Raw genomic sequence first — 13,903 nt, forward strand, 5'->3', positions numbered from 1 at the left:
GAGGAGGGAGAGGATTGAGGAGGGGAGTAGTTGGGGTGCGAGGGGAGAGAGGGGTTTGTGAAGGGATGGTTTTAGTAGAGGTTTAGGTGCTGCACGACGGCTTGGGCTGATTAATTTTGAATTCTACAAATATCCATTGGGTGAGATCTGGCTACTAGATACCTTTGAAATGTTCCATAACTCAAATGACATTGTTCCGCGTTGTATAGCTCAGTAACGGTTTGCCTGATGAAGACACCATAGTGTTGGGTATCGACTTTGTCAAACCATCGACGCTGAGAATGCACAATAAATTGACCAGTGATAAAAATTCGCATGAATTGAAGTGCTCGAAGGCAAAAAATGGGTATCAATGTTAGCAAGAAAAATACATGGAATGGCCAAAAGCCACCGCCATGGTCCACCGCGCCACGAGAAATATGGCAACGGCACCGAATGAAAATACCCAAAACGAATGAGCCGGGTATCCTTGATCATCACCGTATCGTGGAAACCGTGATCGAGCCAAATGATCGAAAACGGGTGCGCACATCGTCCAACTCCACTGCCCATTGCCGTACCGCAGAAATGTAGCCTCGTAATTCCCTCGTCAATCCCTCATATCCCCAACTTCTTCAACCACCCCCCCGACTTCTTCACGGGTTGGGGCAGATCATAATGCGTCGACCTGCGCGCCCGATCCCGTCCCCGCTCCCGATCCTCCCGCTTGCCATAGCCCCTCCTCCTCTCTTTCGCCTCTCGCCGCAACCGCTCCCCGTCACTCTCCTCATCCACCGCCCGCCCCACGTCCTCCGCCTCCGGATTCGGCTGATCATCCATCACCGTCCCTTCCAGCGGCGGTGGCGGCGGTGGCGAGCTATTCACGCTATGCACCCATGACGACGTCTTGTCCTTCCCCGACGACAGATACGGCCGCATCGGGTCGCTGCCCGCGTGCCGCGAACTTACCCCCTCTGGGACTGGCGCTGGCGCTGACGTCTTGCGCCGGCTCGACGGCGTCCGACCAACTTGCTCGCTGCGCCGCCGCGCCTTGCGCTCGTCGTGCCGCGCGCGTCGCTCCTCGTCGCTTGTCCGCGATCGATGCTCCGCATAACTTCGGCGCCGATCGGTATTTGGGCGTTCTCGCTCCCGCTCTCGCTCCCTCTCCCGCCGCCGCTCCCGCCGCTCGGTGTCCCGGCGCAAATCCTCCTCTTCCTGCCGCCGTTGCTCGTCCTCCTGCCGCCGCCGCTCTTCCCTTGCGGCGCGTCTCTCCGCTTTCCGGGCGGCCGCCTCCTCCTCGTCGCGACGGAGGCGGTCCTCTTCCCGTCGTCGACGGCGTTCGCGCCGGGCGTCCTCTTCGGCGCGGACGCGCTCAGCTTCGCGCTCGCGCTCGGCTCGGCGCGCGGCGCGGCGTTCGGCGCGGCGGGCTTCGACTTCTTCGGCGTCGGTGCTGGTCGTCGTGGCGCGGGTACCGTATGCGTCGGTGGTGAAGCCTTCGTCGTCGGTCGTTGCGCGACGGGAGGGTTTCTCGCGGCGGTTGTCGCGACGAGTGGGCTTTTCGCGGGACCGGCGATCGGGCGCTTCGGCAGCGCGCTTCTTGGCGCTGCTCATGCCGAAGAAGCTCATGAGGCCGCCACCGCCTGAGACGCTGGGCTCGCGGGGCTTGCCACTGCTGCCGGCACGTCGGGCGGTGGGGCCGCGGCGAGGGGTCTCGGCGATGAAGTCACCGGCACCTATAGTAGTGTCGGGTGCTACGTCGGCCATAGCGGCGTCCTCCATTCCAGAGTCGACGAGCCTGGATTCCCGCTTTGACTTTCGCCTTCCCATCCAATCTGCACGAGACATCGGGGGCGGTTCGGCCGCATGAGCGACACCAGCATCGTCCCCGTCCTCCGTGTCGTCCTCGTCGTCCTCGTCGTCCAACGCATAGGGGTCTGGGACGCTCTTTCTCCGCTGCTTAGCACTCTTGCTCTGCGAGAGACCCATGATCTTTGCCGCCTTGTCCGCAATTTCGTCTTCCGGCGGAGTCGTCAGACCGGTAGGGGCGGTCGAGTCACGTCGTCGCTCGGACCGCTCGCGGGTCGACTTCGATCGCTGAGGCGTTGGGGTTCCGAAGAGCGACAAGCCACCGCTGGCGCGAGTCGATTTCGAACGACTCGGTGTTGCGGCAGTTGATGCGCGTCGCAACGCTTTCTCGTCGGACGATTTCCCGGCGTCAACCTCGGTGGACTTCGATGATTTATCCACCGGCCGACGGGCCGATTTCGAGCGCGACAATGCCGGAGGCGCCATCTTTTCCTTCGGCGGAGATTCGGACTCGTCCTTGGACTTCTTCCGGGGCTCGGCAGGCTTCGGCGCAGAGCCCCAGAAACCCCAGGACGCCGTGTTGGAACTGCGGACGACCCGCGCGCGCTCTTTCTTGGCGGGGGTGGATGGTTTCTTTAGATCCTCTTCTATCTCTGGCGGCGGAGTCGGCAGCTTGCCTTCTTCGGGCTCCACCGCAGTTGTGCTTCCCGACCCTTGCGTTCCTTCTGTCGTAGCTGGCTCCGCTTTTGCGATGTTGTTCGGTGGTGACTTCGACGATTTGGTGGTCTTTTTGAGCGTAGACTTTCGGGCGAGTTTCGCTGAAGCAGCAGGCATTCTCTCCGCTTTCTTCTCGAGTTCTTTCTCTTCTTCTTTGGCAGGTTCCTCGTCTTCGTCGTCGTCGTCGGGGAATCCTCCAGGCACAGGAGAAGAGCTCTTTCGCGGCGGTTCGACTGGGATCTCGAGTTTCGATTCCTCGAGTAGTATATTAACTCCCTTCTTCTTCTTCGACTTCGCGACTTCTTTGGCAGTCTTCGGGGGTGGTTCGACAGGGAGCTCGACTTTCGGTTCCTCAGGCGGCGGACTCACTTCTTTCTTCTTCGACTTCGCCGTTTCTTTTGCGCCCTTCTTGAGTTTCTTGCTGGACACAACGACCTCAGGTTCTGGCTCTGGCTCTGGCTCTGGCTCTGGCTCTTCCACTTCGGGTTCGGGTTCAGGCTCGGGTTCAGGAATAGGCGCCTTCTTCTTCAACTTCTTCTCTTCCTTCTTGGTGAGTTTCTTGGACGTGGCTTTGGATGCTGAAGTGGCCTTTGTCAAAGTCCCCCAGTCATCGGCGACGGACTTGGGAGGAGGCGGGTCTTCGTCAGCATGGGGCGCGTCGTAGTCCGCGTCGCCTAGAAGGTTCTCGCCCGCGTCCGTGGCACCTTCCCTGTCATTGGCTGCTGCCTTGGATTTCGACAGGGGGTTGGTGGCGTCGGACTTAGCCGCTTTATTAGCGGATTTAAGCGAGATTCCCCAGAATGATCCCGCCTTGGCAGTTGTGGCTGCGGCTTCTTCCTTCTCGATCTCAGCCAAAGCCTCCTCCGCCGCTCTTTCCTCCTCCGCTGCTGCTTTGTCAGCCTCTTCCTTGGCCTTGGCCTCCTCCTCCTCTTTCTCCTTAGCAGCAGCTTCGGCCTTTTCCCTTTCGGCTTTCTCCCTGAGATACTTTCTGCGTGCCAGCGGCTTCATCTTTGCGAGCTTGGCCTGTTCCGCTGCCTCTTCCTTCTCCTTGCGCTCCGTTTCCTCCTGCTCCTTCCGCTCCTGTTCTTCCTTCTCGAGGCGTTCTTGTTCCTCCTGATCCAACCGCTCCTGTTCTTCCCTCTCCTGTTCCTCCTGTGCTTTCCGCTCCTTTTCCTCCTTCTCCCTCTCCTTCTTCGTCTTCGCTTTCGGTGTTGTGCTGGAGCCCCAACTGAACATACTACTCTTCTTGGGTTCTTCTTTCTTTTTCTTCTTCTCCTCTTCGGGGGCGGGTTCGGGCTCAGGGGGATCTTCGAGCACAGGGTCGTCAAGGATCGCCCAATCGGATACCTTTGACTTCTTTTTCTTCTTGCTGTCTGTCGATGATTTGGTGTCGGTCCTGAGAAGCTCATCGAGCATGTCTTTGGGTTCCTCAGCTATCGGTTCTTCTTCAGCGACCTTGGACTTCTCGCTGTCTTTGGTCGACGTCTTCGTCAGCTTGGCACCTTTCTTGCCCTTCTTGCCTTTGACGGGCGCCCCCCATAGGTCGTCGGCAGGCGGCGGTTCAACGGACTTTGGTGGTGGAACGTCCTCTTCAACTTCATCGGCCAGGGGCACTGGAGGTGCTTCGATTTCCTTGGTCGCTTTCTTGGCAGCGGCTTTGCGCTTCTCCTTTTTGGTCATCATGACGAATCCTTCGGGCTCCTCATCCGCCTGACTTTTGACATCGTCGGGCTTTTGGGTCTCGATCTTACTGGCGTAATCGTCTACCACTTCAACCGGATCATACTTGCTCGTCTTCTTGGATTTCTTGTCCTTTTTCGATGTTGTTTTGAACCCAGAACTGAACAAGTCGTCGTCGCCGCCATTGCCTTCGTCAACCGCATCGGGCTTCATGGTTCGGGCGCTGTCGTGAGATGTGTATTTCTCAAGCGAGTCTTCCTGTTTACTCCCGATCAAGTCAAGTAGATCATCCGACTCCTTTGCGGCCGCTTTCTTGGTTTTGTCATCCTTTTTGCCTTTGGAACCCCAAGAAAATCCGGAGGTCAGACCCCAGAAGCTGCTGCTAGCCTCCTCCGGCTCCCCCTTGTCTTCCTCCTCGGCAATATCAGGAATCTCCGGAGGGGGATCTTCGTCTGGAATCGATGCGTTGGCGATGGAGTTGCGTTTCTTCTTCTTGTCAGCTTTGCTCTCAACTTTCGGCGGATCATCCTTTTCCACGATCGGCTCCTCGACCGCAAGGGATTTTTTGCCTTTCTTCTTTGACTTGATCGAGCCCCATGCATCCCCCCAGTCATCTTTATCTTCCACTTTCACGGGCTCCGGTTCGGGTTCGGGATCGGGATCCGGGGCCTTGGTGGCTTTGGACCCTTTCTTGCCCTTCTTTCCGACAGTCGGGGTAGGCGCCCAATCATCGAAAGTCATTTCGGGCTCAGGCTCGGGCTCGGGAACAGGTTCGGGTTCGGCAGGTTTGACCGGTTCGGGGGCTGATTTGCCCTTCTTCTTACTCTTCTTGCTGCTGAAGCCCCAGGTGTCATCCTCAATCTTCGGTTCTTCCTCTTTCGGAGGAGGCAACAGCTCTTCTACCTCCAAAATGGCATTCTTGCCCTTCTTCTTGCCCTTCTTGCTGGTGGTGAACCCCCAGGCGTCGTCCTCAACCTTGGGCTCCTCTTCTTTGGAAGGGGGGGGTTCTTGGACCTCCTCGATGACATTCTTTCCTTTCTTCTTACTCTTCTTGGTGCTGCTGAAACCCCATGTGTCTTCCTCAACCTTAGGCTCTTCCTCTTCGGGAGGAGGCTCTTCAACCTCCTCGATGTCATTTTTGCCCTTCTTCTTGCTCTTCTTCGTACTAGTTGCCCAGTCATCCTCCTCTACCTTGAGTTCTTCTTCTTTAGGAGGAAGTTCTTCGACCTCCGCAATGACATTTTTGCCCTTCTTCTTACTCTTCTTCGTGCTGAACCCCCAGCCGTCGTCCTCAACCTTAGGCTCTTCTTCTTTGGGAGGGGGAGGTTCTTCGACCTCCGCGATAACATTCTTGCCCTTCTTCTTGCTCTTCTTCGTACTGAATCCCCAGCCATCGTCCTCAATCTTGGTCTCTTCTTCTTTAGGAGGGGAAGGAGGAGGTTCTTCGACTTCCAGGATGGCATTCTTGCCTTTCTTCTTGCTCTTCTTGGCACTGGAACCCCACAGGTCGTCCTCAACCTTGGGCTCTTCTTTGGGAGGTGGGGGGTCTTCGAACTCCTCGATGGCGTTCCTCCCCTTCTTCTTCTTTTTGTCAGCCTTGGTTGTTGTCCCCCAGCCAGAAGAACCCCAGATATCGGTCGAACTTTTGCCATCGGCTGCAGCCGCCACAGCAACGTCTTTGGTCGTATCGGGCTCATCATCTTCGAGAAAGCCGAAGCCTTTCTTTTTGTCCTTCTTGGAGACGCCGCCTAACCCCCAAGGGTCGGAAGCCTTCTCCTCCTTTTTACTCTCCTCCTCTTCCTCCTCGAAACCAAAGTCAAACCCAGTAGATATCGTGGTCTTGTTCTTCCGAGTCGAATTGCCCCAAGAAAAGCCCGCGTCCTCCTCCTCGTCCTTCTTCTTATTGTCGTTGCCATCCACGCTATCCCAGAAATTGTCGCCAAACGTGGATGTCTTTGGCTTGCTCTCCTCCGCGCCACCAAGGCCCCACTTGGAAGATCCCCAACCGCCCCCGCCCCCGCCCCAGCCAGAGCCGAAGTCGAGGCTCGATTTGGTGTTGCCGCTGTCGAGACCGAGATCACCAAGTTTAGGTGCGTCATCGTCACCGTTCTTAGGAGACGAGGCATCGTCCAAATTGATGTCCATGAACTTGTTCGTATCGGCCGGAGGAGGGTCTTCCTTCTGGCCCTTTTTGCCCTTCTTCTTCTTCTTGCTGGCCGTGGTTCCCCATCCGCCAAAATCGTCCAACGGATCCGCCTCCTTCGCCGCCTCGGCAGCCTTTGCAGCCTCCTCCTCTTCTTCCTTCTTCCGTCGTTCCTCCTCCTCCTCCTCCTCTTTCTTCAGCCGTTCCGCCTCCTCTTCCTGCTGCTTCTTTTTCTTGGCCCCCTTCTTATCCTTCTTGCCGGAGTTACCCCAATCGTCCCAGTTATCTCCATTGCCCTCATCGCCACCTCCTCCACCCCCACCCATATCGCCAGCATCATTCCCATCCCCACCATCGCCAGCGGGTTCTTCTTCTTTCTTCTCCTCCTCGCCTTCACCTGACCACTTGGCGGCTTTCGCTTTCGCTTGTGCTTGTTTTGCCTTCTTCTTGTTCGCGCACTGGCGCAGACCGCCAAGGTCGGACCAATCGATAGTCTCGTCCCGCTTGTCGCTTGGTTCGGAGCTATTGGTGAAGCCAGGGTCCAGCAACAAGGGGGAGTCGTAGAGCCTCACCGTAGCCAGAGTAGAGGTACTTGTATAGTCGGTCGGTACATCAGCCGGATATTCGGATTCGTCCTCCTTCTCTTGTTCGGTCGGGAATGCAGGTAACAGTGAAGGAAGTCGAAGGGGTTTCAGCTACTGTAGTCAGTTATCCCGTAATATAAGAACAATAATAACTGGCATCGTGGAAATTGATTGTGACCCACTTTCGCATCCGAACTTCGCTTCTCAACATTAAGCTGCGCCAGCTCATTCTCCAAATCGTGCAACGCTTGCGTCCACAATGTAAACAGCCCATATGCCACCGTCCACCCATCGCCATTCCACTTCTCATGTTTGGCATCAACCGTTCCAGTCTTCGCCAGCTGGAGACTTTGTTTTAACCCGTACCACGGCGCCGGCGCCTCTGCCAATATGACGACTGCCATTTCGATGATTCGTTCCTATGGCGCACAAGCAATCCGGAACCAGTCGACCGATCATTTGGCAGGATCCGGCGATGCGTCGAAGCAGCGATGCGACTGAAGGAAACGATACAAAGAAACTTTGCAAATCTCGCCGACTCTGTTGTTCGACGAATTTGCGCGATGGAAACACGGCGTCGCGAATGTGGAGCTGGGCAACTCGGTGGATTTCGCTCCGTGCAGCGATGCAGGCGAAACCAAAGCGCAGCAAACTCGCGAGCAAGGACCAAGAGGAGAATTCTTTCTGCAACGCACACGCGGGTTGTGTTTCCTCCAAGCCGTGCGGGCGGAAATCGGGCGGGGATGCGTCGAATGAGGGCGGATGCGTCGGTGCCACAAGCGACGCAACAGGGTTTGCTTGGGGAGGACTCGCTTCACAAATCCAGCACGGTTTCGAGGGCGCTCGGACGAGGGTGGAGTGAGGGTGGTCTCCCAGGAAACGCGGATCGATTGCTTGCTCGGCGGGCGGTGATACTATCGCGCAGTGGCTCTCGCGTTCGTGACGGGATTTGGGAGAAGGATGCAGGGAATTGCCTGATACGGACTGGAGGGCTGGTTTCTGATGGTATGGTTCGGAGCGGGTAACCAGACCAGACCAGATGTCGGAAAGGTGGAGGAAGGCGGATATCTGGGACCGAACGCGCGATCGATCCAGGCGAGATGCTGTTGGATTGATTCTAATCGAGCTGGACGATTCGAATCGAATATGCAGGCACGATAAGAAGAACGAGTGGTTGCAGCACCCCAAGTCGAGGGGTGATGGGTGAGATTCGATGATGCGAGACTGCGAGAGGTTTGATTTTGGTCACAAGGTTCGTCTCTGGCGTCGGGGATGCTTGCAAGCTTCCGGGAAGGGCTAAAATCCCCCCTCCTTTGGGCTGGTGTCAAAATTTCGATCCCGATCGTCGACGTCAGCGGTCGTCCTCTCCTCCGCAGTCCAGAAGTTGAAGACACAGGTAGGGTTTATCAAGGAGGAAAAAGAGAAAACTGAGGTAGATGTCCCTGCAGGAAGAACGTCTCCTGCGAAGCCGCAGGAAAGGGAATAAGGGACAGCCCGATCTGCAGGAAGCAATTAGTGGCGACGACGCACACGGAGTAGAGCCAGTGGCAGTACTTTTCGGGGTCATCGTTTGGTGTGGACACCGAACACTGGACAGCAGCCCTGAGGCACGGCCGCTTACGCCGTCTCGCATAAAGTTGAGGGCTGGGAGCCGTATGGATGTCCCCTATTCTGTCTAGTCAGTATGACCAGGACTAAGTTAGGTCCTTTCTCCTTAATACTTCCTTAGGCACTCTGTATCCAGTGATTTTCTAGGGTAAGAAATCATCAGAATGTAAATGACTTGAGCTCAAAGACCTTCTCTTTATAAGTATAGTATTGGTATTAGGTGCCTTTAGAGATATATCGAAGATCTGGATGTCATTAACTTTAGTTGATTATGACATAAAGAAATGTCGAATCTTATTATTATCTTCATAGAGAAATAATGAACTTCTTCATAGTCGTGAATTGAACCTTCGGAGAGCTGGTAGCGGTAATTTACAGCATCGGTCACCGATGTGGTTAGGAGCCCCGTAGATCACTGGCACTCCGTGGGCCATTCAGTCCAGCACGGTCTCCTGTCGACACACATTTCCGCCTCAATTCAATATGCAAAATTGCACATATTGATATCCTTTAAAGCATAGTATCCTTGGCTCAGGACAAAAATGTTTTTCTGCTTTCTTATGATGTCGTACAAGAAGCTTTGTGCAATGCCCATGGTTTTAGGCTTTATGGTAGAACACTCCCTGTCAGCTGCTGTTAGCTGTCATCCCATCAGACCCTCCTCCCATGCCCTAATACACCATGAAATCTTGTATCCTATCACCAGAATTCATTTTACATTCCCCCCTCACTGGTCAATCCTTTCTCCTAAAACCTCCATCCCACGCGCCAATGACGCTCCCTGGCCTCCCTCATCCATCGGCCCGGCGTATCCACCCTCGACCCGCCGCTACAGCAACCGAACCCAATAGTCCAATAGCATCACCATCCGTGAAGTGTAGCGGGAGTGAGCGTCGGTGCCCGCAGCCAGTGGGATTGCGAGACACCTTCACCGCTTTTGTCACGACGGCCTTGGCGCGTGGTGGTGAAGTGATGCAGGACGCTTATTTCCACGTTTGGAGCGTATTGATTGTAGGTGATACCGTGGGATGTGGGTTACCAAGGGAATTTTCGGAGGGGTGTGTTGTTTAGAGGAAAATTTGGAGAAGGAGACCGCGGGTTGTGAAGGTAAAGTGGGGTCGCTATGGTTTTTCGGAGGTAATGGTTTGCGCCTGTCCGACTCGATGGTTGTGATATCGCATGTTTAGTGCTCTTGATCCTATTACTGCATCCTGCACGATGTCGTCCTCCTCTCAAGAAGGCGCTGTCACTGTTCTTTGCGCTTCTCTCTCAATCTGTCGGCAAACGTGTCACATCTCCATTCCAGAATCGCCTTTCCAGATATGGGGAACTATGACAACGCAAAACAGTGCATGATGCAGGCGGTTTCGGCGTACATCTGCGTTTTCCCGCTGTGTCGTCAAGCTCGCAACAGCATGATGCAGCTAGAGAACTGCACGGAGGCCCGGCTCGGGACGATGGATGCTAGCGCTTTTAACCGCACCATTTCTCGGATACAAACGACCCTGGTGAGTAGTACCGGGTTCCGAAACTGGCGACGCAACTAATCGCCGTGTGACGATATTGTGCTCTTGAGAAATTGGGATGGATGGGATATAATTTGAGCTTGACTAGACCACAAGGATCATTCCAGAGGTTATATCTCCTGTCACTGCTTCTTCAACCATTATTCCATGGGTATCATCCTGTCCACGATGTCTCCTCTCCCAGTTCCTTTGATCTTGCGAAAGATATACCGTATACGTGCGTTAGGACCGATCAAAATTCCATTTCCCGCCTACACAGTCCACGACGGGACGCCTTTCAACTCTCAAATCACGAACAGGCGCCTGTCGAGATGACGCCGAAGGTATCTTCTGTTCGTCCAGTACCTTCTGCTCAATGCGACCAAGGCGGAGCGTGTCCAACAGAGGATTGGCCCCCTGATCTCACGGTTGCCGAGTCTAAAGTATCCCTATGCTCCAATACAGGGCCTCATTGCCTCCTCAGCGCTCATCATATATTTCGATTTGGTCACCTTTACGTCGTAAATGACAGGGTCGCGTGCATCCAACTACGTCCATCGCGTGAATGGGCCTCAGTGTGATCGTGTGGCGACTCAGCTGGACGCTGGTCTTTGTTGGCCAGACATGCGCATGACGGAGGTTCGAATGCGGTCTTGTCATTTAGGCGACCAGGCCACCGAGAAGCCTTGGCTCATGGGACCACCGTAATCTCGTTGTGACTTCTAGTAGATTTTTTGAATGTTATGGGCCACCAGACCACAGAGACTCAATATCGTTCCTTTATAACCCCCGAAAGCGGCAGAGCTGCTTGAAGTCGACGACAAACAACATATACTAAAAGAGATGCAGATATGATTAACGGAAATTCCGAGCCATGCGTAAGTGAGAGATGAGACTTTTATGAAATTAAGATGAAGGCAACTTAGAAATCATCCTCCCATACAAACCGACCCCGGGAGAGCTTTTAAGAGACCGCCTCATGCTGACGACGAGGAATTTTCTCCAATTGTGATCAGCACCGAATCCAGCCGGAATGCATTCCGTTCCTATACATTGATCTGTAGTCCGTACTCTCAACACAAATAATATTTCCCGGCGGGTGCCAAAGTCCACACGGCCGGAGGGAGATTCGATCCGTCCCGCCCGGATGGTTCGAGACAGCGATTAATATAAGGAATCATGCGTCCAGTTCTTACCAAATGAAGGTACTTGCTCCACGCGGTCCTAAGAAGCTCCGAGATTCTCGGATTACGGTCCGGTAACGAGGCCGATGTGATATATTGGGTCGCTGGTCGTCTGTCTTCTCTATTCCACGCTGTAAGTGCAGTCCTTGATAAACCCGATATTCCGAGACCCCACGCAACGATCAACGATTTGGTGCGGAAGGAATAAGCCATCGCCACACACCTATCTCTAATTGCCTCTCGCTCAAAGTTTAGCGCAGCATAACTGGCTCCAGTCCTTTTCAGGGTACGTTTTCCCAACGCTCCCAGGTGACAGTACGCTAACGCTACAAAAGATGTGCGATGACGTGGTTGCTCGGTTCGCCTGTGCACCCATCCATGAAGCGCGTGGTGAAGATCCGCTGCGATTCAAACATCATGTAAGATGTGATGGGGCAGTTGCGGCTCGGGGTATCATTTGTCCTGCGCGACGGGATCGCGTACACATTCTCCAGGAAGACAATGAGGGAATAGACTGCGCGGAATGTCGAAAAGAAACGCCTCCACAAACCCCATAGCATGGCACAAAGGTTCTGAGTGATATCAAGACATTGTAGGATTCCTTCTGACATTCTGAAGACCGAACGTCCGATTTTGGTCATTTCATCCACCGATTCTTGTTCTTTTCTCCCTTCCCAATACAAAGTTAATATTCCCTTGCTTTTTCAGGGTCGTGGTTTCTGATAATGAAACCTTGAGGCTCGAGGACCTGAGATTCGGCTGTTATGAAACAAATTCTGTTCCGAAGAGCACGACCCTCCTCCCGATCGATGACGCAATGGTACTCGAGGTCGAAGCCATCTCCGCATAGGCTTGTCCACCTCGAACATCAGAGACGGCTGTATGTAATCATAGTTCGATACTTCGGTCGTAACCGTAACTTAGGTTGCTATCGAAGTCCCACTTATGAGTCTGCTAGCAGTGACTGGGGCCTCCAAGGACCCTGTGCCGATGCTCGGGCCGGCCAGGTATATCAGTAATGCAACATGGAGCATCACATGTCTAGACTCGAGATTTGAGTCTATCATCTTGATTGAATGGAGGATAAGGAGAGTAGACAAAACCGATGGAATCAATGCAGAGAATAAAGATATGTTTTTGCCTCTTTGGTCGCTCTGGTCCCAAGGGGGATTTGGGGGGTCCGGAAAAAGAAATTTTCCGACGCTCGGATCCCCCTATCCCCCTATCCCCTACAGTGGTGAAAGATCCAGCCAATCCACGTCTCGTGCTTCTTCCCATCCTTGTCACCCCCACGAATAGAATGTTTCCATCCAGGGTGATGATGAATTGACAGCGAAGAGATATTCGGTGAAGTTGTGGTCACGAGATGGATAGAGTTTGCTAATAATCGATAGGACATGGACGCTATCAGCAGCCAGATACAAGGCACTAGTATTCATCAAAATGTTCGGTGCCTACCTAACAAAACACGCCCAATTTGTTTCGCGCCTTCGGTCCATAGGGATGGCATCAAAAGTTTACCACACTGTGGACATGTGGCCTGGAATCTGATGATGAAGCTGTGGATATATCGGAACAAAACTGCATCTGCCAGACGTCTCAATGGACAAGGAGACGGTCGAATTATATATGTGTTAATTCTGGCTAGTGATGTTGGGCCTAATCCTGAACAGTTTCCCATTCTCCTCTGAGTTTGAACACCAACCAAATTGGGACCCGGCTTGGACTCGGCTGTGCATGCGAAAGCTTACCCCAGATGTGGGACCGTCAAGGGAGCTCATGGATTTAAAATGGTGCTCACAAGTATGCACTGGAAGTCTAGATCCCAGGGTTGGCAAATCGTCAAGTCCACCTCAGAACGTTAGCCTATATCACAATGTCCGAAGGTCCAAAGCTCCAAATGGTCGTACACTGTTTCCATACGACGGTAACCCAAGAGACGACCCAACCTGATTCGAAACGCGAGAATCACTGAGAACTGAGAACAGTGGACGATGACGCTTCGATTTCAGTCACGTGGATGACCCAATCTTTCGCAAGTGCCCGCTGGTATGACGAAGGGATTTATACGAATTGCCAATCAAAAAATCCGTTCTCAAATTCACAGGAGTGGTGATGCTCAGCAAGCGCCAAGCGGTATCATGCTTAGGAAGCAAAACGGCATTCGACCTTACGAATCCTCTCACTGCTCGGTGCTCAGAAGTTAATTGGGCTTGGGGCTCAGAACAGGGTTCTGCTTCGGCTGGTAGCCTTGGGTGGGTGAGAGAGCCAAACCCCGGCGGTGCAACCCGCCCAACGATCCCGTAAGCACCCCAGCCTGGTTCCGCTTTCCCCCCATGTTGGCGTCTACCCCCCGCCACCCGCGCTATCGTATTCTTACATCTACACTCGACCCTGGTTAGAAAGTTCGGATCAAATCATCGAATCGCGACTCGGGATCTCCCGTACAGCTGCAAATAAAACTGCCCCGCTAAACCAGGGTTGGACGAGCCATACGATCCGTTGCATACGTTGCCGGTTGCTGGGTCGCTGAGTCGTCGGTGCTCATCCACACCACGCCTCTTGCTTCCACAAGAGACTCGATCTGAACTGAACCCCCTCCTTCTCAACAACCTCTCTCATCTCACTTCCATCCCGTTCATCACTCTCTCCTCATCTTCTTCACCTTCCTTGGTGCTCTTTCGTCTCTCCCTAAGT

General features: G+C 54.0%; 2 protein-coding genes across 2 annotated transcripts; one reads left to right on the forward strand and one right to left on the reverse strand.

Annotated features, from left to right (window-relative positions):
- Window positions 1–597: 597 nt before the first annotated feature.
- On the reverse strand, window positions 598–8,476 carry P152DRAFT_447624 (uncharacterized protein; the record flags this gene model as incomplete). Its single annotated transcript, XM_033678003.1, has 4 exons — window positions 598–7,020; window positions 7,092–7,328; window positions 7,423–8,012; window positions 8,440–8,476. 4 exons carry the CDS (start codon window positions 8,474–8,476, stop codon window positions 598–600), a joined length of 7,287 nt encoding a protein of 2,428 aa, XP_033535863.1.
- A 759-nt stretch (window positions 8,477–9,235) lies between these two features.
- Window positions 9,236–9,720, forward strand: P152DRAFT_456461 (uncharacterized protein). Its single transcript, XM_033679015.1, has one exon. The coding sequence runs from the start codon at window positions 9,289–9,291 to the stop codon at window positions 9,586–9,588; it is 300 nt and encodes a 99-aa protein (XP_033535864.1). The 5' UTR covers window positions 9,236–9,288; the 3' UTR covers window positions 9,589–9,720.
- The last annotated feature ends 4,183 nt before the right edge of the window (window positions 9,721–13,903 follow it).

The sequence above is a fragment of the Eremomyces bilateralis genome (genome assembly GCF_010015585.1).
Source record: "Eremomyces bilateralis CBS 781.70 unplaced genomic scaffold P152scaffold_5, whole genome shotgun sequence".
Taxonomy (NCBI): Eukaryota; Fungi; Ascomycota; class Dothideomycetes; order Eremomycetales; family Eremomycetaceae; genus Eremomyces; species Eremomyces bilateralis.